Source organism: Paramisgurnus dabryanus, chromosome 11 (assembly GCF_030506205.2).
Source record: "Paramisgurnus dabryanus chromosome 11, PD_genome_1.1, whole genome shotgun sequence".
Taxonomy (NCBI): Eukaryota; Metazoa; Chordata; class Actinopteri; order Cypriniformes; family Cobitidae; genus Paramisgurnus; species Paramisgurnus dabryanus.
Window position 1 is genome coordinate 30,286,349 of NC_133347.1, and position 23,369 is coordinate 30,309,717.

The 23,369-nt window shown below is 37.9% G+C and overlaps 1 protein-coding gene and 1 long non-coding RNA gene across 4 annotated transcripts in view; both read right to left on the minus strand.

Annotated features, from left to right (window-relative positions):
- Window positions 1-390: 390 nt before the first annotated feature.
- Window positions 391-2,976, minus strand: LOC135729878 (uncharacterized). Of its 3 annotated transcripts, XR_010525779.2 has the most exons (5): window positions 1,637-2,976; window positions 1,325-1,546; window positions 1,189-1,245; window positions 1,023-1,076; window positions 391-921 (listed from the first exon to the last, which is right to left on the minus strand). It is a non-coding gene; the product is annotated as an uncharacterized lncRNA (long non-coding RNA). The 3 variants fall into 3 exon arrangements; XR_012337870.1 differs by lacking the exon at window positions 1,023-1,076 and having other exon boundaries at window positions 1,637-2,973; XR_010525778.2 differs by lacking the exons at window positions 391-921; window positions 1,023-1,076 and having other exon boundaries at window positions 1,147-1,245; window positions 1,637-2,967.
- Window positions 2,977-8,110: 5,134 nt separating this feature from the next.
- actr8 (actin related protein 8) overlaps window positions 8,111-23,369 on the minus strand; it is a 28,405-nt gene continuing 13,146 nt past the window's right edge. The window contains exons 4-13 of the mRNA XM_065247759.2: window positions 23,180-23,284; window positions 22,292-22,465; window positions 19,945-20,038; window positions 19,639-19,771; window positions 19,217-19,370; window positions 18,396-18,491; window positions 18,175-18,315; window positions 17,225-17,489; window positions 12,996-13,159; window positions 8,111-8,742 (exon numbers count right to left, since the gene is read on the minus strand). Coding sequence (XP_065103831.1) covers window positions 8,599-8,742; window positions 12,996-13,159; window positions 17,225-17,489; window positions 18,175-18,315; window positions 18,396-18,491; window positions 19,217-19,370; window positions 19,639-19,771; window positions 19,945-20,038; window positions 22,292-22,465; window positions 23,180-23,284 — 1,470 coding nt within the window. The 3' untranslated portion in view covers window positions 8,111-8,598. The remainder of the gene's footprint in view (window positions 8,743-12,995; window positions 13,160-17,224; window positions 17,490-18,174; window positions 18,316-18,395; window positions 18,492-19,216; window positions 19,371-19,638; window positions 19,772-19,944; window positions 20,039-22,291; window positions 22,466-23,179; window positions 23,285-23,369) is intronic.

The window sequence follows — 23,369 nt, forward strand, 5'->3', positions numbered from 1 at the left end:
TATAAAATGATAGAACATTAGGGCCACAGAGAAAAAAAACAGACAGAGAATGAAGTTGTTATATTGTAACTTGTTGTTTTAGAGGAGGACAGTTGTTACAATAACAGTTGTGGGGCATTTCGTGGAATTGTACTTCAGTATGGTTTCAGAAACAAGGAATTACTTAATCAAATTGTTATAAGTATCAGAACTGTAAAAACAATATGCATCTTTCCACAGAAAGCACCAGCCTCAAATGTATGACTTTCTCCTTTCCTTGGTGTGGCCCTTATACTCTTATAAAATACACATTTCGTATAAATATAAAAGCACAAAGTGTAACATTATGTTTCTTTATTGAATAAGGACAAAACAAAGCAGGTAAACCATCAGCTCCTTTCGACTGCACACTGAAATAAATGCAGGACAAATTCATGCACATTAACTGAACAGACAATTTCAGACAACTGAAAACAAGACAATTAATGAATGCAGTAGCCTCCCTGCAAGCTTGTATTACAAACAGTATACACACAGTATACAGCACAAACATCAAAAAAATGTGAAAGCACACATACTGACTAAAATAATTCAACACATATTGGTCCCTCAGCAGCCGACCACTGTTGTCATCAGAGAAGATTTCCGGATTGTCCCAGTCCATGGCTGGCGGCACTCTGGGTGCCCTCTCCTTCCTCAGGCAGGCCACATTGTGGAGGACACCACAAGCCACAGTAATGTCACAATCCCTCACAGGGCTGACCCTTAATTTGTGAAGGCAGTGAGAGCGTGCCTTCAGGAGGCCAAAGGTCATTTCAACTCTGGCCCTAGCATGGGCATAGTTGTAGGCCTGCTGTGCTTCCTGGGGGTCTGTGAAAGGTGTCAGGAAAAACGGCTGGCAGCCATACCCCCTGTCTCCCAGCAACACACCAGAGAATTCACCTGTCAACACAAAATCTCATCATTACTACCTCATAAACACAGTGATATTCTTGACACAGCCATTATGTAAAAAGTGGTTATATATGGGTTGTGTGGCTCACCTTGTGATAGGCGCTGATAGATTTCAGAGGTCCAAAAGATTCTGGAGTCATGGACTGAGCCAGGCCATTTTGCCAGTGTTCAATGGAAAAGATCAAAAAGTTAAGTTCACCTGAACATTAATGCTGTAAAAAGATTTCATATTTACAAAATCTGCCTCATGGGCACCTGAGGGGGCTTTTATCCTTATGTTTGTGCAGTCCAGTGCACCAATGACTCTGGGTCCTGTAAAAAAAATGAGATTTTGTGATGGCTCCCAATGATGACTCCTTTGTATAGTACTTTCACAAGTTTGACATGATACCTTATGCCTTTTGGAATCCAGCGAGATGGTCTCCTCATCATCATCGCCGTTATGTGCTGATGAAATGGGGCCTTGACCCCATCACATTTAATCGGATTCATATTGAAGCTAGTAGACAAGACATGCCAGGCCTACAGTATGCCTTTGATGGAGTACTCACTGGATCAGCATCGTCAGGTGCTCGTGCTGGTGGCTTTAACAGTAACACAGTGCTGCCAGACACTTCAAGGCAATAGGCAAACCAAAGTCAGACAGTCCAAATAGATTCAATATGAATGTGATTGTGTCCCATGTAGAGATGGAAGAACATACCTTGTATGAAGCGGGTGGCATCTTGTGAGGGACCTATGCTTGTCTCTTTTCCCCCAGGGATCCCCTCCAACAGGCCTGCCTTTATTTAGCTCCAAAACTGGCCTCTGCTGGGGTGAGGTCAGCTTTTGGTGACCCACCACCCGTGCCTTGTCTCTGGGTATTCTTTTTCACTGCTAAAACAGTACAGACAATGTGTGAGCAGGCACCTTCTGGGTACAATCTATGCTTGTGCATTATTAAGTATTAGTCAGGGCCCTTATCATTCTGCAGATTTTGATTTTGACCTGCTGCCATGTCCGTTTTGGCCCGGTCATATTTAATCTACATCACACAACACCACACACAAAAAGAGAGACTTTCTTTAACACACAAGAACATTCAATGGAGTCACACTGCAAAAAATGACTTTCTTTGTATTGTTGTCTTGTTTTCAGTAAAAATATCAAAAACCCTGACCTAGGAAAATAAGCAAAAATATCAGCCAATGGAATAAAAAAATGTTTTAAATTAAGTGTTTATGAAAAAGTATATTTCAAGAAAACTTTTAATACATCTTAATTTAAGAATTTATTGATATTTGTACTGAAAACAAGACAAAAACACGAAGAAAGTCATTTTTTTGCAGTGCAAAGAGCAAGTGACCTTGGGTCGCTTTATAAATTAAATTGATTATTATTAATAGCTCATCTATTTATTCAATTCAAGAAAAAAAAACCGGTGGACAACATAAGAAGCAGAGTACATAATGAGCGTAGTAATAATGTAAGGCTTTCATAATAATTTATTGAAGCCTTATCCAGTGTGATGGAGTTACTTTACACAATTTCACTCATATTTGCAGTCCATTTCAATAAAAAAATTAACTGTTTTATAATCAGAGTACAATTGCGTTTTTGGAGATGTGAATTAAATATTTTAATTGTAATTGTGATGTTTCAGCGGAGCGGTGAGTGTGTAATTGTGCACTACTTACGCATTCAGGCGGTCTGCAATACTTTGTCACGCTTTTTCTCTCTGCTTTACCACTGTGGCGGTGTTGCCTTTCTTCTTAATTATGTCTTTTACCTCCTCGTATGGATTTGTGCCTCTGACGGGGAAAAGAACGCCGCTAGTTGCCATGGTGAATCGGTGAATCTGTGATCGGTGGCGGGGTCTAGTTGAGTGAGCCGTGAGCGCGCACCTATCCAGGATTGGTTTCACCTGGCTTGATGAATCCGTGTCTGATCATCCTGGCTCGGTCTTTGTGCAACCAATTAAGCGTGGACGCACTTGTTTTGGCTTCATTGAGCTCAGCTCAGTCATTTAGCCTGGATGTCTTAATTCTACTTTTGTGCAACAGGCCCCAGTACTATAAGCATATGCTTGTTTGCTTACAAATGCAAATTATTGGAATACAAATTATTATTGCCTTTTAAAAAATAGGTTTACAAAGAGTTTATAGGGAGCGTTTTAGAAATGTGATAATAATAAAATGAAGAGAAATATGACTGCTGTGACAGCGACCTTTCCTGGGTGCAAGACAACAGTTCATCCTCATCAAAAAATGAGTCAGAGTCCTTACCGAGGAAAAAGATGCGGCTACCTTCATGGGAGATTAGGGATCCAGATGTTTCATTCACATCTGACAAGCTTGCGGCTGCCCTGCTCTCCGCTATGCACCGCTGTCCTATCGAGTGCTGCTCTGCGCAAGTTATATTCACTAGTTCTGCTGGTCATATTATTATTATTAGAATATTACTATTATTATTATTATTTGGACCGTCTTTCAGTCAACTGAACGTCCAGGGAGAAGGCAGAGCCTTGTCCTGACTGAAGCTGCTGGCTCCACCGCGCACGTGAAGCGCAACATCGAAGATGTGCTCACGGCCTTTCTGTGTTTGTTTGACGATGCCACAAACCCTTGTGCGGAAATTGTGCGAGGAGAACAAAAGTAACTTGTGTTGACTGTGAAGCTTAAATAGCCGAGCACGGTATTGATCTGTTTATTTAATATAAAATTTGTAGCCTAATTGTTTTATGGTTCTAAACTTCGTTGTGGCTCTTTTTGTTTACTTTATAGCAGCTTGTTTTCAGCTTTTTCGTTTATGTTCTGTGTTATAAGTGTATGATAAATGTTAAAACACATTTTTTCATAGTCAAATAGATCCTTTAATTTGTTATTTTGTTGTTCCGAGTTATGTTAAATAAATACAGAGAAATACTGAATATAGCGTATGCAATAATTACATTTTACTTTATGAGATGGTGTGAATATTTATAAATGTATAATTATCTTTTTAACTAAAAAAATGTAGATGTTGGGGTTATTTGGTTTTTAAAAATATATCCTCACACAATTAATACATTAATCTCTCATTTGGGGAATTTATCATTAGAGATAATAGAGTTTATAATCTAGCGGTCAGAATGACCGCTAACGGCTGTTCTAGTAGTCTTGGAATTCTGGCGCTTCTAGTGTTAATTTGTTGTTTACTGGCCAAGCTGCTTCTTCTTTGGCGGTTGAGTTGCTACTGTGGTTATATGCGTGAATAGTGCCCACCAGTCTACACGTGTTTGCTCGTGCAGACGTATATATGAAAACGACACATGCTGTAGGACGTACGCACAACTATAATGAGCATCACACGTTTCCGTCCAAAAAGGCAATCACCAACGTCTGCAACAAGATGAAGCTGGGGAGAGCACACCTTCACTTCAAAAGACCTTCATCTGTGTGTTCCGGATTGTTAAGGATTTTCTGCACAAACTCCAGGACTGCATCTGCATGTTCCAGATTGCTAGGATTCTCTTGTTGCTTCAGAAGATCAGCATTTCACAGCACTTCGAGTTAAAGGTTGTTGAACAGAATCTGACTCCTTTCTTTCCGGCAGCACAGCAAAGCCTGACACTCGGCTGACGTGCCACCACCGGACTGCATATTGGATCGTAGAGAATGTAAATATCACTTAACCAAACCTCTTTCCTGAGACCTTGGCATTGATTTATTCTGTCAATAACTCAATCGATTATTTTCACTTTTGTACCGGGTTACGATCTCTCTTCCTCTTTCTCTACCAGCAGATTGGCAATCACATTGCATGGCATTAGAGTTTGAGCATACTTCTAAAACACAATCGATCAAAGAATTGCAGAGGTATGACTTCATAAATCATTTGCACCATGATCAAAATAAATTGTTTTACTGCACTAACCACATTTTAACTGGTACACTTTTAACATAGGTTTGAAAGGAACCTAAACATTTAGTCATGTGTCAATCATCATTTGGTAAACGGGAGTCTCCGTGCCTCCGCACCCAGCCACAATTCTTCTGGCATCCCTCCTCCTTCTCTGCTCCTTTTTTTAAGAGGTCATCATACTTAAATGAACATCCTGCAAGTTTCAGAACTGAAAACGTCCGTGCTACTGAAATATAACCGTTTTTGGCACCAAGCCAGTAAAACAAGCCAGTGTGGAATTCGGAAATCTATGACGTCAAAGTAGAATTGAAGCACCTTCCCATAGCAAAATACAAGGACCACTTTTGTAGCCCCGCCCACAGCTTCGTGTGACACACGTGTGTCTCAACAAGTAAATATGTCTTTAAAGATTGACAAATGTAACCAAAATGACTTTTAAATACATTTTTTCTGAGAGACTTTTATTTTGACGCGGTGATCTGTTATGATAGACAAACCATGGAAACGCATTTTTGGTTGTGGAAGAACCGCGTGGGAACAACACAGAAGCTAAATACTTTAATTCGGAGGCTTGGAACATAACATTAAACGCGTATAAAAAGTTTGCTTTTGAAGAAGTTCCAGCTCGCGTGGGGAGTGTTTGTTAACTTTGTGTACACGGATTCATTTGTAAAGAAGTCGATGCTGGATTTGCAGAGAGACTGTGATTAAAAGCACCACTTATATTAGGGGTGGGACGGTTGTCATGACCACCGCACCACCGCGGTGGTGCAATGCCACCGCAGTGGTGAAGTGCCACCGGCGGTTGTGTGACGTCACATATCAGGTGAATTATTAAACAAAATAATAAGTAAAAATTGCAGTTTTTTTACACGTGAAATAATAATAACAAAAGTTGTACAGTAATTTAAAGCCTAAGATACAAATTTATAACATTGTTTTATGTTAATACACAAATCTCCGCTACATTACCATGTATGGCGTTTCCACTAAACTGGTGGATTTTAGCATAACTCAGCACGTTGGAGTTTAGCCATGTCACTGTGTTGTGCGTCTGCTTTAGTTTCTTTTGGTCTCCAGTGACAGTGATACATACACATCACGTTTGTCTTTTGTTGTGAAATAAAAATTTTACCAGGTTAAAGTCGCGCGCATCAGGAAGCGCATTTAGTGAAACTTTATTTTCTTTCACCATTTAAACCACCCTAACCCCCCCATGGACCCCACCACTGCAACACCGGCGGTTGTTGTTGATGGTTCCACCGCGGTGGTAAAAATTTGCCACCGTCACAGCCCTAACTTATATTGGATCTGACAACAATGACACAGCATTATACACAGTAAGACATTTTACTTTATTTAAGTTACTGCGTTTCACTATTGCTTTGTTAGAAGAGATTGCTTGATATGTCCTGTTGTAACATCCGTGTTTAAACACGTTTGTTTGACTGTTTTAATTTACTAAAAACATTAAACGATTAATAAAGGTACAACACTTAACAATACGACTGCAATTTAAAGGTAGAAATATACAAAGTTAGTTATAAGGAAGGATTTATCATCCGCAGTTTAGATTCTGATGCCCGTTTACTGTGTTGTATACGGTAATTTAGGCGAGTTACGTTTGAAAGGTCCAACACTCAACAAAGCTTTTTTATCATATAACTGTGGTATTTAACATTACGTGAATGTAAAAGCAACCTCACAAGCACAATCGAAATATACAAAGTTATTGATAAGGATTTATTAGCCGCAGTTTAGATTCTGATGCGCGCTAACTGTGTTGTATACGGTAATTTAGTCACGTCGAGTTTTGTTTCTACTTTAATATATGTATTGTCATTTATGTGTATCATATTTAGCACCCAGAATCTTTTGTGGCTCAAACATATTGTGTTCGGCTGCTATTTTTATCACATTCATGTTTTTAAAACATTTGCCCACATGTAATGATGGGGAATGAAGCCGTCCAGTCATAGCAGTGGGTGTTTACGTCCAGGTCTTCAGTGCGGCCCGCCCCTTCAAACGAACCGCTTCTCCAGACAGCCACTAATCCATGTTACAAAATAGCCTATTACTTATTGCTTTTGATGTTTTTGAATGTAAAAACCACGCGAACATCATAAGTAGACATCAGGCAACAGTATAAAACAATTAAATCGACAAATTCACCGCCCCTTTAAAATAGAGACGTTATTCATGCATGGTTCTTTGATTTTTACTTCCATTTAAAACATCATACATTGGTGCAAAGGAGGATCAGCACCTTGTTTGAACAGCAAATTCTCAGATTATTTCTCAATAATAATAATCTGCAATATTAAAGGAATATTCCATTTTCTTAAAAGAAAAATCCAGATAATTTACTCACCACAATGTCATCCAAAATGTTGATGTCTTTCTTTGTTCAGTCGAGAAGAAATTATGTTTTTTGAGGAAAACATTGCAGGATTTTTCTCATTTTAATGGACTTTAATAGACACCAACAATTAACACTTAATTCAACACTTAACAGTTTTTTTCAACAGAGTTTCAAAGGACTCTAAATGATCCGAAACGAGGCATAAGGGTCTTATCTAGCAAAACGATTGTCATTTTTGACAAGAAAAATAACAAATATACACTTTTAAAGCACAACTTTTCGTTTAGGTCCGGTCCAGCGCGACCTAACGTAAATGCGTAGTGACGTAGGGAGGTCACGTGTTACATATATAAAACGCACATTTGCGGACTGTTTTAAACAATAAACTGACACAAAGACATTAATTAGTATCAGTTGACATACAAGAACGTAGGAACGGTCCTCTTTCACCACATTTGTAAACACTGGGGCGGAGTTTCGCGTTCGTCCTCTGTGACCTCTTGACGTGATGACGTATTGCGTCGGGTCACGCTAGCGCATGACAACAAACGAGAAGTTGTGTTTTTAAAGTGGATATTTGTTATTTTTCTTGTCAAAAATGACAATCGTTTTGCTAGATAAGACCCTTATGCCTCGTTTGGGATCGTTTAGAGTCCTTTGAAACTCCGTTGAAAAAACTGTTAAGTGTTGAGTTGAGTGTTAAGTTGTGGTGTCCATTAAAGTCCATTAAAATGAGAAAAATCCTGCAATGTTTTCCTCAAAAAACATAATTTCTTCTCGACTGATCAAAGAAAGACATCAACATTTTGGATGACATGGTGGTGAGTAAATTATCTGGATTTTTCTTTTAAGAAAATGGAATATTCCTTTAAGCATGAAATGTATGGCTGTCTCTTCCTAAATAGTCTTAAGTGAGTGTACTTGAGTTATTCATTCTGTGTATATGAGTTAAAACATCTATTGTTTCCTACTTTAACACGAGACCATACTTTATGTCTGTACAGATGCTTCAGATAAAGCATTTACATCATTTCACATACAGTGTTACTGCTGGACTGTGTAAACCACAGCACTGGTACATTATTCTTATCATTATACATAAAAATAAAAATACCCAACACACTAACTAAATGTAGTTTTGTTTCACTGATGAGTGAATTGGTGCATGAGGATAATTCATTTCCTGTGTGTCACTAACATTGACCTATTTTTCTTAACACACACACTCAAAAAGTCCACAAGAGGTCAAAAACCTTTGGTTCCCACAACATGATGATTACCAGGTACAAACACACACACACACACACACACACACACAAAATGGTAATACATCGCTAATGTAATTTTCTTATTTATTAAAAAAACACACCAGCACATGTTTTGGAAATCATTTGAATACAAATAAATTAAATGTCCTGGGTTCACCAGACAAAAGCGGCTCGTTCACGTAACATCCGTACACCAAAACGCTGCCATTCCCGCTGATGAATCCACAGCTCCTGTGTTGTGTCCAAACACGCCAACACCGCTCCACCCTTCCACGCTATAAACCGAGGATCCATGTCCTGTGTAAAAACATTTAAACAACAGTTCACTCAAAACACATTTATTCACACTCCCATTCTCTGATATGTAGATGATCACATCTTTATCTTCAATGGAACAGTTTTACCTGTAACCACGGACATAAGTTCAACAATAGGGGTGCACCGATAAATGCCGATACACACTAATAATACGTGGCCGATAACTATTCTTAATCACACAGCCGATAATATTCACATCTATTTCATGTACTACGGCTTTTATCGATCCTTATCAATCTGAAATCACTGTTAGGTTGAGTTGTTTATAACATGCATTTGAAAAAGCAACACTCGTCAAACATGATCATTATATATATTCTTTATTATCATGAAAATACCTGAAAAGAACAGCAATATAAATATATCCTTAAGCTCCTGGAGCTGCGTTTCATTAAAGCAGCGTGTGTATTGTTCTTCGTCTACAACGCATATTGAGTTTCTGCACAAGAGCGCCCCCCTTGGCTTATGGATGTAGCGGCATTTCAGCGTAATTCATTGAGAAGCATAGCAAGCATCATCGGCTGATATATCGGCTGATATTCAACAAGGTAAAAATTCCACAACAATCTAGGAGACGAGGATAGAATCACACAGCTAATGGACTCTGGACAAAATAATCAACTGATCACCGTGGATTAGCAAACCAGTTCAACCCGGAGATTCAGAGAGAGAAGATTGTGTCTAATAGAGCCTAAGCTGACGCAATCCCGACGAATCTGACGTGTGCCTTCAATGAATAAATTGAACGGTAAGTCAATTACGAATTGCCTGCATATACGTAGGACTAGCTATCCAAAACAGTCTGGGGTGTAGAGACTGCACAGGAATTCACGAAGTCAAAAATTGTCTGAATGAATGTAGAGACTGAACAGGACTTAATATGGGACAAGGAAGTTCCAAAGATGACACAACTAACAGTCAGCCAATTTATAGAGAAGTGATAAAAAAAGTTACCCCTAAACCCCAGACAAGGGCAACCATGAAGACAAAGACTGTGCTATCATTATCCATGCCAATGATACAAGTGTCCGACCCAGAAAGTCTGATGCTGGTTTTCAGACCATGGACTTTCTGACCCAAGCTATGAAACACTTACAGACATTTCTATAGGCAGATGAAGGTTCAATGAGAAATTCAGAGACTTTTGGAAAGAATTTAATTTTATCAACGCTGACCGAAATGTCATGCTGAGAAAACAAGGAAAAGGGAAAGAAGAAACAGACTGAGAAAGAACTGCATATTGCTATGGTCCATCTGGGACAAATGTCTGCTGGACAGTTCCACGGTCCTAGGCGTTACAATGTACGTGGCAGTGGTTCTCAAAGTTATTCCTGGAGGCCCACTGCTCTGCACATTTTGTATGTCTCCCTTATTTAACACACCTGATTTAAATCATTAGCTCATTAGCAGAGATCTCCATGAACTGAACTGAGGCCGACAGATAAGAGAGACATACAAAATGTGCAGAGCAGTGGGCCTCCAGGAACGGAGTTGAGAAACACTGCGCTTTGGCCAATAACAACATCCAGGTCGAGCCTGTGGATGGGGCAGACCAGAATATGATTCAAAGACTTGTTTTAATTGTGGCAAACAAGGACATTGGCGAAATGATTGTCCGGAAGCTCAAACGCAAAGAAGAGGAAAAGAGCATGGCGACTGAGACTGATTATTCTTACACAATAAATTCAAGAAAAATTCAAGAAAAATTTACCTTTTTGCTTGTTTTATGAACAAAATCACTTGGATTGAATATTTTGGGTCTAAAAACTAGACTTGTTTTCTCGGATCATTTTGCTCATCAAGAAAAAGCATCTTAATTTAAGAATTTTTAGATATTTTTTCTGTAAACAAGACAAAAATACTGCTTGAAAATAAGACAAAAATACTTCTTGAAAATATTTTTTTGCAGTGTAGTATGATGGTCGGAGAGCAAAATTTATGTTTTATGGTAGATTCTGGCGCAACTAACTTTGTTATGAAGCATGATGAAGTGTCTGCGTCACTTACTGAACGGTCAGTAGTGTCAGTGAGTGCCGCAGGCCAAACCAGAAGGGAATTTTACTGTGAACCTTTAATATGTGAAGATCAAGGTTGAGCCTTTAAACAGTTTTTTAGTCAGCCATACTTGCCCTGTGAATCTGATGGGAAGATAACTTATGTGTAAAATGGGTTATTCTGAGAAATGGGGAACTGAAACTTAGAAATTGGCAGTGATTCATATCTGGAATAAGAATGTGTATGTAGCTCTCGTACAACTAAACAAATCCCAAAAGATGATGTACGATGTTGAAGGGGCTGTTGCACACATCTCGCTTGCCAAATCGCTCTCTGCAGATTGACAGGATGTAGGTTTATTTGCAGCTGAATGTGCACACACAGCAAATTGGGCAGGTGATGAGAACTTACAGTTTTCAGAGACGTGATAAGACGTTTAGTACGAGAAAACATGTTTAAACTTTCAACCTTTAAACATGTGAAAGGTTTTTTTCCCATTTCAGAAGATCACTGCAGCAGAAGCGTCATCTGTATGACTAAAAACGTGGGAAGAGGAACTGTCACAAGGAAAGCATGGCCCTCCGACCACTTTATGTTTGACTATATTAAACTAACATCGGCTGAATGCAAGAAACATTGTCTAATACTGGTAAACATGTTCTCAATTAGAAAATTGAAAAAGAACAAATTGGCAAAACTGGCTTGAATTGTGTACAGGCACTACTTATTATACTGATGTACATGAGAATGAGAGTAGCAAGAGAACGAGAGACAAGATCTCCATACAAGATACTGTTTGCAAAACCTCCACATGTGATGTGGGAGCCAGGTCAAAAGCCCCAAACCTTTGACCACATGGAAAATAACATGCTTATATATTGTGAGAAAATGTGTGTGGGTTGTTGTCAAATATCTGCTTAACAGGTCAAAGCAGCACTCTCAGGGCCAGCTGAAGGGCCATTACCTATGATTTGAACTAAGGTAATTTGCTTGTTATCACAAATAAACTACTCTAAAATTACTTTGTTGTTTGATTCTTTGTGGAGTAGGGCTGTCACTTTTGAGAAAAATCAAATCCGAACGGATATCGAATATCATGCAATGTATCCGAATATATTCGAATATCTAGGTGCCCCCCGCTCGCATAAAAAAAACACCGTAATGGAGATTCAATCACACATTTATTATCAGTGACAGTCATAAACAGGACTGTCTGGATTACTTTTTTACTTAATGTTTGAAACAGCAGGTTATCAACTTATGAATAACAACTTATATGAAAAAAACTATTCAGAACAGGTACAAACAATAACATGACAACTTAAACAGCAGCAGGTGTTAGGCATATAGCCAAGCCCAAATGGAATTCGCGCCCGCAGATTTCGGCGGAAAATTCAGCAGATTTAATGCCCGTCATTGACAAGCACACATATACCGCACTTGAGCGTGTTTGTGAGAAGTAATCTCATTGACAACAAGCACACATACATAGCCTATGCCGTACATTATCTCTGCGCAAGCTGTTTGCTTGACCGTTTTTAATGATAGAGAGCGCAAACCATTTGATATCGGAGATGAAATTAAACTTACTGTCGTCCATGTGACGCGCAACAGTCAGCACATGATCATTTCAAATCCGTTTACAAGACAAATGCTGTTGTCGTTAAATATAAAGTTTACATTGCATTGTAAAAATGATGACATTATTTTCATACATGCTAATTTCATAATGCGAACGTATTACCACAAGTTTTTTATTCTTCTATAATGTTTAACACTTTCAGCAGTGTTAAATATGTCATTTTATATACAAACTATAATTCTATCTTCACATGCACATTAGGTTCATGTTGGTCCATTTTGATTCCCTCTCTTGCGCACAGTTGCTGTCGTCGGTCTCACTCTCAGCCTCCTTCCTATTACGAGGTGTTACTGTAAAAAATGCGCTACACATGGCATTTTAAAAAGCGGATGGTTTATTTATAGTTCGAATACGGATATTTCAAGTCATGTTCGAATGCATTTTCGAATATCGAATAAAAAGTGACAGCCCTATTGTGGAGTTTACCAGAAGTTATGTTTGTTCCACAAAAGCAGTTTGTTTATGTTGTTACTGCAGATGAAACCGTCTATAGGTCTACAATTCATAGACATATAAATCTCCATTAAGCAGAACACAAATTACTTGTAAATGATTGATAAATGTCATCAGATATTAACATGAAATGGTCTTATACCTTTGGTCGCGTGATGACCTCAACGTTCTCGACCATACAGCGGAAAGACGGTGGCATTTTATTAAGAATACGATGCTGTAGAAACTCCTGAGCACCGTGAAACAGAAGTCCACCTCCAACCAGAAGAATACAGCCGTACATCTTACGCTTCGTTTCATCTGATGCTGTCAAAACACAAATACATCACACATCTTTTCATAAATACTTTAAACAAGTTAACATACAGCCATTATATACACTTACAAGTCTATTTTAGATAGACAAAGTGAAATATATTTGGTTTTTATTAGAATAATCAGTACGTTTTTCCACGACAGTACTAAGAATGTCAGAGGTTTGAAATGTCACAACCTAAAAATCATATCAATTCTAAAACACTGTATCTTAAAAAACTATTCTGACTTTAACCATTTATGTTTTAACAATTCCTCTGCCAGAATCTACATTAAACATATAAACTGATTATATATATATATATATATATATATATATATATATATATATATATATATATATATATATATATATATATATATATATATATATATATAATTTAGAGCAGGGGTCTCCAACCTTTTTTCATTGGAGAGCTACTTTCTAAAAAACAAAAGTGGTCGAGAGCTACTTGTCTCACGTAATACCTAAATTAGGGAGTTAATACACAACGATCTATTAACTCACTGTGATTTGAACTATTTCCTCTACAGCATTTTTTTTTTAAGTTGCCAGCCAGTGCCAGCATTTTTTTAAATATTTTTCACAAAATTTTAATACCTCCCAGAAAATGCATTTCTTTAAACATTAACATACGATACATCAAATGAAAGTACAGATCCTTTTAAACAACAACAACAAAAAAAACTTTCATGTTGTCTTTATTTATACTTTTTATTACCTCTTATATATGGGTAGGATTCTTAAAAAAAAACAAAGTTTGAATTAAAAAAAATCATTTATTAAAGATCAGATTTAGAAAGATGATCCAAACATACATAGAGTATTTACTGCTTTTGTATTCATAATAGGTATGTATGCCATTTTTTTCATTTAGATTAATCCATATGTCTGAAAAACGAGTACTCGATTAACTGAGGCAATGAAAGGGCGTCATTGTGAAAATAAAAATATTTTTATTAAACACTCAAATAAAATTTTATTTTGAAGAAACTATGACAAAAAAATTTATATTAGAGTATTAATGAAATAGATGTTTAACAGAAACCTCTAACAGGAAAAGCTGCGTGATGAAGTGAAACTTAAGGGTTAATAAACACAAACTGATGCGCTTTATACTGTATGACGCACTCTACATAATATTAAGCCTTGGTACAACATAAATGTATTATAGAAAGTGCATCTGCACAAAATGTAAGACTTAAATTAAGTTATACTGGACAGAAAGTTTAACTCCTGTTTTGAATGCGCATCATCAGCATGCTTTTAAACACGTCCAGTCAAAGCACAAGCTTGATACACTCTCAGAAATAAAGGTACAAAACTGTACCTTTTCTGTCACTGGGGCTGTACCCTTTCTAAAAGTACAGCTTTGCACCTAGGGATTTCATTTTAGTACCTCAGAGGTGCATACTGGGACAAAAGAGAGCTTATTAGTACCTCAAAAATATACATTAGTATCTCAAAGGTACATATTGGTACCAAAAATTTACATATCTGTACCTAATGGTCCATACAATTACCTTTTTAAAGGGTCCTGCCCCACTGACAGCTAGGGTACACAATTTGACTTTTTTTTTAACAATGTAGGTCATTAAGGTACGGTAATCTACCAAAACTTGTATTCTGTTTCGTACTCCTGTAAAGGTACCAAACGTAAACTTAGGGTACAGCCCCAGTGACAGAAAGGGTACAGTTTTGTACCTTTATTTCTGACAGTGTAATATTAAGCAGCCTTAAGTCTTTTGCTATCATTTTAGTGATTAACGTTAGCTGTGTCATGTCATCCTCTTACCTGTTCTCAGTCAACATGTAATGCTCATATGGCTCTCTGGTATTTCTTGACATTTGATGTTTAAATATGAGATGATAACCCATTGAACTTGTGACAACGACTGTATTTTCGTTTTACCAAAAGTGAATCCGAAAATCACGGCATCCTTTTTAAACATAGTGTCTCGATCCGAGGTGTGTTCGGCTTCAAAGCGTCGCACGCATCGGTAGGTTGCTGTGGCGCGGGCTTCACAGCGTTGCGCGGATGGATCGGCCGGTTGCCGGGACGCAGATGCGCGGACTTTTCTGTTTGTTTTTGGATCATACATGTTAAATTACTGATGTCATACGCCGGTCTACAACGTGACGTCAAACACGCACCGAATTTTTAGTACCACAGGCGCTTGTAACACTAACCAGACATCAAAATGCGCCATAACCACAGAAAATAAATAAATAAATAAACCCACAAGCGAGCTACCTGCAATTAAGACACGAGCTACCAGTAGCTCGCGAGCGACGTGTTGGAGACCCCTGATTTAGAGTATTGTGCAAAAGTCTTAGGCCACCATCACCAGCTTTGTTGTTTTAGAAGTTTTAATGTCCATCCAAATTCATTTTTCAATCTATTTTATTAAGATACAAAAAGAAAATAGAGGAAATATGTACAAAAAATTAAAAACAAAATAATTTTCAGAACTAAATGTCTTCTTCAGGCATCAGTCAGTATTTAGTGTGACCTCTCTAAAAACATCTTGAGCTTTTTTGAGGAGACTGAAGTCCTGAAATCATTTGATTAGAGTTAGAAATTTAGATTTAATTTTATTTATGTTCAAGAGATCCTGCAGCTGCCTGCTATTGCTCAAGTGGTAGGAGAGTTTACCCTAAATACTTCACACTTCAGCTTATACTTTTATACTGTTTTTAATAGTACATAAACATGTCCTGTATTTTCTGGTTGTATTCTAATAAAGACACTGAGTAATAATTATATACTGTATGATCACTATACAATTGCAAAAACAACAAATCTAATGGTGGCATGGTGATCTAAGACTTTTGCACAGTACTGTATATATATATATATATATATATATTGTTAATACTATTATAGTGTTATAATACTATTATATTTTAATATATATAGTGTAGTAGTGCGTGTAGTAGTGGGTGTAGTAAGGTGTGTAGTAATGTGTTTAATAGTGTGTGTAGTAGTTAGGGGTGGTATGGTTCACAAAGCCCACGGTTTTAGGGTCACGGTCTTCGGTTCTGTACGTTTCTTGTTGTTGTTTTTTCTTTTAATCGTTAACACTTCAGAAATTTACTTTAGCATATGATATATAGCTTAATTATCCACATTTAAGGATACAGTTTTAACAAAATTGTTATATCGTGTAATCATGCACAAACTGAATTTGACTTGACTTTAAGCACATTATTGGGAACATCTCTGAGGAAAGCTAGGTGAGATTTTGATACAGCAAGAGAGAAGACAAGACATTGATGACATGCTTTTCATTTATTTGGCAAAAAAAAGGAGAATGTGTATTGCTATCTCTCCAGGAACGTATGTGCCTTTTTAGCACACAAAGATTGAACTTGAAGCTCACAAAGAATAAACTGAAGAATCAACTTGCATTTATCAAACTGCCAACTTCAGTGTAGCATTAAGCCTTGTTTGTGCCTGGCAAAAATGACTTAAACGCGGAGTGGGCGGTAGTGCGCTAGACCCCATTTTGCTTGGCGGTGTGCACGTCAAACTTTGCGCGCGGCTCTGCAACCCAAGAAGCATAAGCTCCAGGCGAATCTGGCCGAGCATGAGGTCTCATCACGCCGGCACCCAGTCTGTGCATCGAGTATAAACACCTCCCGAAATGTACAAGGTGCGCTCGCAGTCAGCGGAGACTCATGCTGTGGAGCCAGACGAAAAAATACGAGGCTTCAGGTAACATTCTGGCACTAGGCTACATTGTGCATGCGTCGAACCGTGCGACACACCCACGCTCCGAACCGAGAAAAGCGAACCGAGCGGTTCCGATATTTTTTCATGTACCGTGCCACCCCTAGTGGTAGCGCGTGTAGTAGTGTGTGTAGTAGTAATGTGTGTGTAGTAACTCCAGTGTAGTTATTGTAATGCTCTATGCAGTACAACACAAGAAAGATAAAGCAGAGATATGAATGAAGTGGACATTACACTGTATAAAGCAACAACACTGCACATCATATTACAGAAAGAGAGGGAGGTTTTTACAGAAGAGATGTGTTTGTGTGTTTATATTTACAGCAGGAGTCGATGCTGTGTAAGATGGCTTTATCCACACCGAGTGCTTTTCCCTCAAACAGAGTCATGGCGGCTGTGCTCCGGCTGAACAGAAGCGAAGTGTTTTCCTCTGTTTCTGATCCACTAATGAGAGATTCAGTGTGACTATGAGCCAGATCCACATCATGAACCATGTTTCCTTTCTCGGATAGATCACATGTGCTGGATTCTCCTTCAAAACCAACAGGCTTATGGAAAGACTTTCTGTCCGCTGTAGCTTTAGATGACTGTAAAAGAAAGAAAAACACAACAATGAGACCATACGGCACCATTCCTCAGTCTTGTTCGAAGGTCTGAACATTATTTACTTTTAAGTATTTATTTTAAGCAGATGCTTTTATACAAAACTTGCAGTGCATTTGTATCTGTATGTCTGGTAACTGAGAGCATTAAAACAGTTAAAGATCAAACTTAATGACTTCATTCATTTATAATGAAAGAAGCAGATCTTAAACCCAATACAAATGATTTTAATATGTTATTGATTCGGTTGAAGAACCTTTGTCTTGATCACTAGCAGTTTGCTGATACAGTATTAGGTTTAGGATACAAGGACAAGTTCGGTATTTTACACTCAAAGCCCTGTTTTCAGATTGTTTATGATGAAATAGAACGGTTTTGACTGAAATGTGGATATATGATGCTGTCCCGGGAATTTTCGGGTGTTTGTACTATCACCTCCCACCTCTACAATGGGTGTATAGGTGCACTGGAACAATCCTTCCTAAAATGCATTAAACTTTCGTTTACAAAGACGTGAAACTCACCAAGTGGTCAGGGGTGTTCACTGAAATGCTCACACAAAAATCGCTGCAAAAGATGCTTTCCATCTCATTTTGCAACGAAACTCTTCATATTAAATAATGATTGAATAAAAGCATCTACTAGATGAATAAACACATCTAGATTTACCTGGTCTTGTTTGCTTTGTGTGGTCAACAGAAAGTGTTCATCATGGGGATCTTCAGCGTCTCCTTGCGAGCGATGCTGCAGTGATGTCATCTTCTGACCCACTATACCAAATGCAGCAGGGTAAAATAAAGCCATAGGAGCCTGAACACACACACAACAATGATCAAACAGCATTTGCTCAAATGATACTGATGACATCGCATCACATCCACATGAAGTACCTGAAGTTTCTCATCTCCTAACCGCAGCTGAAAGAGAAGAAGTGGAGAATCTGGAAAACGTGTGCGAAACTCGTGATCCTGAAGTCCAGAAATATCCTACACAAATCAACGAGACACTATTATAAGACATCATCACCACTAAACATTTATTGGTGATGGGTTAACACCAGATTCATATACTATAACTGCACAGCTATAAGGTTTATCCAGATCTAATAAATGCATTATAATTCCTTATCACAGTAAGAAATCTCATGCTGTCTAACCATGGGTTCACACCAGATGCGTTTGAGGCGTTAAATTCGCATCTACCGCGTCTAGTTTGCTGCTTAAACATTTTGAGTTTGAGGTAACACTTCACAATAAGGTTCATTAGTTAACATTAGTTAGCTACATTAGTTAACATGAACTAATAATGAACTGCACTTATAGCATTTATTGATCTTTGTTAATGTTAATTTCAACAATTACTAATACTTTATTAAAATCTTGTTAACATTAGTTAATGGACTCTGAACTAACATGAACAAACAATTAAAGCTTACATTTTTATTAACTAACATTAACAAAGATGAATAAATACTGTAACAAATGTATTGCTCATGGTTTGTTCAAGTTAGTTAATACATTAACTAATGTTAACTAATGAACCTTATTGTAAAGTGTTACCGAGTTTGCTTGCAAATTGAAAGTCAAATCATGACCTTGTGAATCAGAGCTGAATCGAGACATATGAATGGATACTTAGCCCTATAGTTTTTGTGTTAAACGTGTAATCCTGCAAGTGTGTGTTGTTATGACGTCTGTATAGTGGTGTTCACCTGGTTCAGATGACAGAAAGACTCTTTAAGTTGTTGCAGTAAGATGAAGTCGAGTTTGTTAGTGAGTCGACACTCTCTGTAAGGAAATCCAGCTCTCTGCATTAACCAGAAGAAACAGCGCGTCACATCTGAGCCACCGTACGCAAGACATAACCTGGGTTCAACACACAAAAACATACGACAATACTCTTAATACAATTCATTTCATACAAATCATAGAGAAAAATGTTTACAGGAGCTTATGGCAATCACACTTTATATAAATAAATTACACAATCATTTCTCTTTTCAAAGACTAGAAAGGCACATATGTTTAACTGTGATCTCTGATGTGTGTGTGTGTGTGTGTGTGTGTGTGTGTGTGTGTGTGTGTGTGTGTGTGTGTGTGTGTGTGTGTGTCTGTGTGTGATTGTGTGCTTCACCTGGAGTTGCGGTGAGATACTCCATCTTCAACACAACACACACTGGTCTTTTCATCGCCCACGTCCACCACACATGCACTGCTTACACCACTGCCCAACGTCGTACACACCGACTCCTGATGCACAACCACAGCTACAAACACACATAACACAAATAAACACAAATACACACATTATGTGCTATTTAAATGTAATAATAGTGTTTGGGGGTGCCATTGGTAAAGAGCATCAAAATTCATCATGCAAAGTGTATTAGAAAGAAACTAATACTGTACAAGGACAATTCATTTGTTGTTTGTTTCATACCTGAGAATCCAATGTTAACCAGCAGCATATTGACAATTTCCTTTACATGCTGTCTGTTATAAATGTCTGGAATCAGAAGGATGCATCTGTAATACTATAAAGTTGTACGTGTTAGCTGATGAATAATCTGACACAAAAGATATTAGTAATCAATCAGTAAATCAGTAAATTGAAATGATTTGTAAGCCGGATTCGATTACAAATTTTATGTAGCAAAATGGTTTTAAGGGTACAAGGACCGTCTAAGTGACTAACGTCCTTTTATATAGGATCCTGTAGATGATGAGGTGGCCTTCATTCACATGGAGTTACATTTTGGGAAAGGATTTTGAAGCCCAGAGTGGATTTTTGTTATATGTCCGATAAGTGCACTTTTATTTAAGTGACATACGGTAATTGTCTTTATAGTCATTTAGACCAGTGGTTTTCAAACCCTGGGTCGCGACCCTCTGGTGGGTCGCGGAAATTAAAAACTGGGTCGCCACTCGCCAGAAAGATTTCAAAAAAATGTTACTAAAATAATTTATTCAATTTTATTATAAAAACTATAATAATTACAACACACTTGAATAAAAGCACAGTAAAATATCTTTTAAATACACTAAAATAAAAAATACTCCACCACTGTGTCACATGACCCATGTGCGTGCGCAGCTTACTGTATTAAATTCATAGACAGCAGATTAAATTGCGCACGGGGTCACAGGCATTTTTTAAATGATGCAAGGGGAAATAAAAACTCCTAAATAAAAATAAAAATGTGTTTGGTCTGATTTAACAAAATATATATTTTTAATGTATTTGATTGGTTTGTCGAAAGTGAGCGCGGAAATGTTTAGTTGTTTGCTAAGCAAAGCGCCACCGTTACGACACGGTTGAGTTTTGCAGTAAGACTGACACGTTATGGTTCTGCTGTTATCTTTAAACTATTTTCGCTGCTGAAACCACAAAAACAGTCAACATTGCGTCTAAAATGTAAGTGGCTTAATATTAATTACTTGTTTAGTGAACTGTCATGAAATCTGTCACATTTTCAACCGTGATGTGATGCTGCTTAACTGTATCATGTTATTAAAAACTTCACATTTTTACCGCAGTATGTTTAACCCACTTTGTCAGTGTTAACTCACTTTGTGTTTGCTGCGGTTATTTGTTTAACTTAGCGTTATTACATTATGCACTTTCGGTTGTCATTGAGACTAAAGGATGCAGAATCATTAGCGTGTTTTGGTGATTGTTATTGGCGTTACTTGTCCCTGATAAGCGGACAAGCATTGATGTCGAGCTCTGCGACGTGTTTTTAGACTGCTTCAGTATAAGCTAGGTCCAATCTTTAAGACTCCTCCGTTGTGTTGCGTATGTCAGTTCTTCCTCGTTTTTTGCCCATTTTCATAATTAAAGATATTATGAATTGCAGTGAGGTTGATCTCATTTGTGCCCCCTGAAAAAATGAAATGCCCATCCGTGAATTTGTGTCTGGCGTCGGGTCTGCTCATTAGGTAATACATACAGATGCGCGCGTGGACGTTTCACCGGGCTCACTCCACTATGACGGCTTTCGGCCCCGCCCTGCTTCATGCTACTGGGGGGGGGGGGTTAGAGTGTGGGTCGCATAATTTTTATTTTTTTAAATTAGGGTCGCTCCTAAAAAAGTTTGAAAACCACTGATTTAGACCTTGTCCACAAGAACATGGGTATTTTTATAACCGTGACTTTTACGCGCTTCGGCCGTTCATCCACACTTAAATGCAGTATCACGTCACTGAACCCGAACATTTTTGAAAACCCCTGAGGTTTTTCAGAAACGCCGGTTGCAGTGTTGTTGTGTAGACAGTACAACCAGGGTTTTTTCTTCTGATTAAGGCTTCTGATTGGCCAACGTGCCTTTACGAATAGGGTTATATCACTGCCTGCTGGTGTGGCATGCTCTTGACACTGTGTGATCACGTGTTTTTACGTATTCATGCTTCAGGCTTTTTATAGTGGTTGTGCACGCACAAGTAAGTTTACTATCAGTTTCTTGAACTAACTCATAACAGCCGTTCTGAAATTGAAAACTCAAGAGTTTCTCTTCTGAGTAAAAAGGAGTTTAGGTTGTAACTCAAGAGGTTAAGTTGTAACTCAAGAGGTTAAGTTGTAACTCAAGAGGTTAAGTTGTAACTCAAGAGGTTAAGTTGTCCATCTCCTTCCTTATTGACACGGGCCTATGGAGTGTTTTAAATTACTTTCATGAGCATATTGTGTGTGTGTGTGTGTGTGTGTGTGTGTGTGTGTATGTGTGTGTGTGTGTGTGTGTGTATTCAGTGACTGGTACTACACTAACAGCAGCAGTAGGATTCACACACACCTTCAGATCCTTCAGTGGGATTTCTAGGAGCTTCTGGAGAACGTAAGACCAGATGGTCTCAAGGTCTGCGAGCACAGCTGTGAGAGATCCACCTGGAGCACTGTGAATGTTCAGATGACCCCTGCGAATGGGCCAGTGAATACTGTAGCTGTCCGTTGGGTTTACATATAAAGCCTGCACAAACACAGACAGAGAGACATCAGACAGATCAACAGACACAATAGAGAAAGTCTAGTGTCCTTTCATTTTTAATGAGTGATTTAAAAATTTGATTTTAAGAATGAAGTACAGCATCCAGATAATAATTTTTTACTGAACTTGATCATACATGTCCTCATCATTCTTTTTATTGTGATAATCAGATTTTTTATCCTTATGTTAGAAGTCCCAAAATATATATACTTAACAGTATATACTCCGGGATTTCTCCTTCATTTAAATGTTTTTGGTGGATGACAAAATGAATTTCTTTTCTGCCAAACCATTATTTTATCAGTAAATGTGATTGATGAGAGATGTTGATAATGATTGTGGGAGAGAGAAAGAAAGAGAGACCCCAGTCTCTGTTCTCTCTCTCACTCCCCGCAAATATTTATCAAAACTAACTGATGCATTAACAAGATTTTCCTACAAGGGCTGTAAACCTTATCTTGCTGATCTGGTTAAATTTATACCAGAAGGACAATCTGAATGGGAGTTTTCACATTATCCCACCGTTTTTATCATTATTTCTGATCTCTGGTAATCAGTCCCACAACCCTTTACATTGCTAACCCATTGATCAATGGTAGGAACAAAGACTAAATGTAAGAATGAAGACTAAATGTAAGATGTCATGTATAAGATTGTATATTTTTAGAAGTCATTGTTTCATTATTGTTTTCTTACATCTTCTCCTACGAGGTATTCAGGCTGATGTGCTGTATTTGTCCACTTTACTGAAGAGTTTGAGTCCAATACTGCAGGATTTATCTGTCTGTTGTACAATCTTGCCTGTAAACACACAAACACAAACATACACAGGTAGCAGTAACACATATACACACACTTGTATAGGTGGTTTATGGGGACTCCTCAT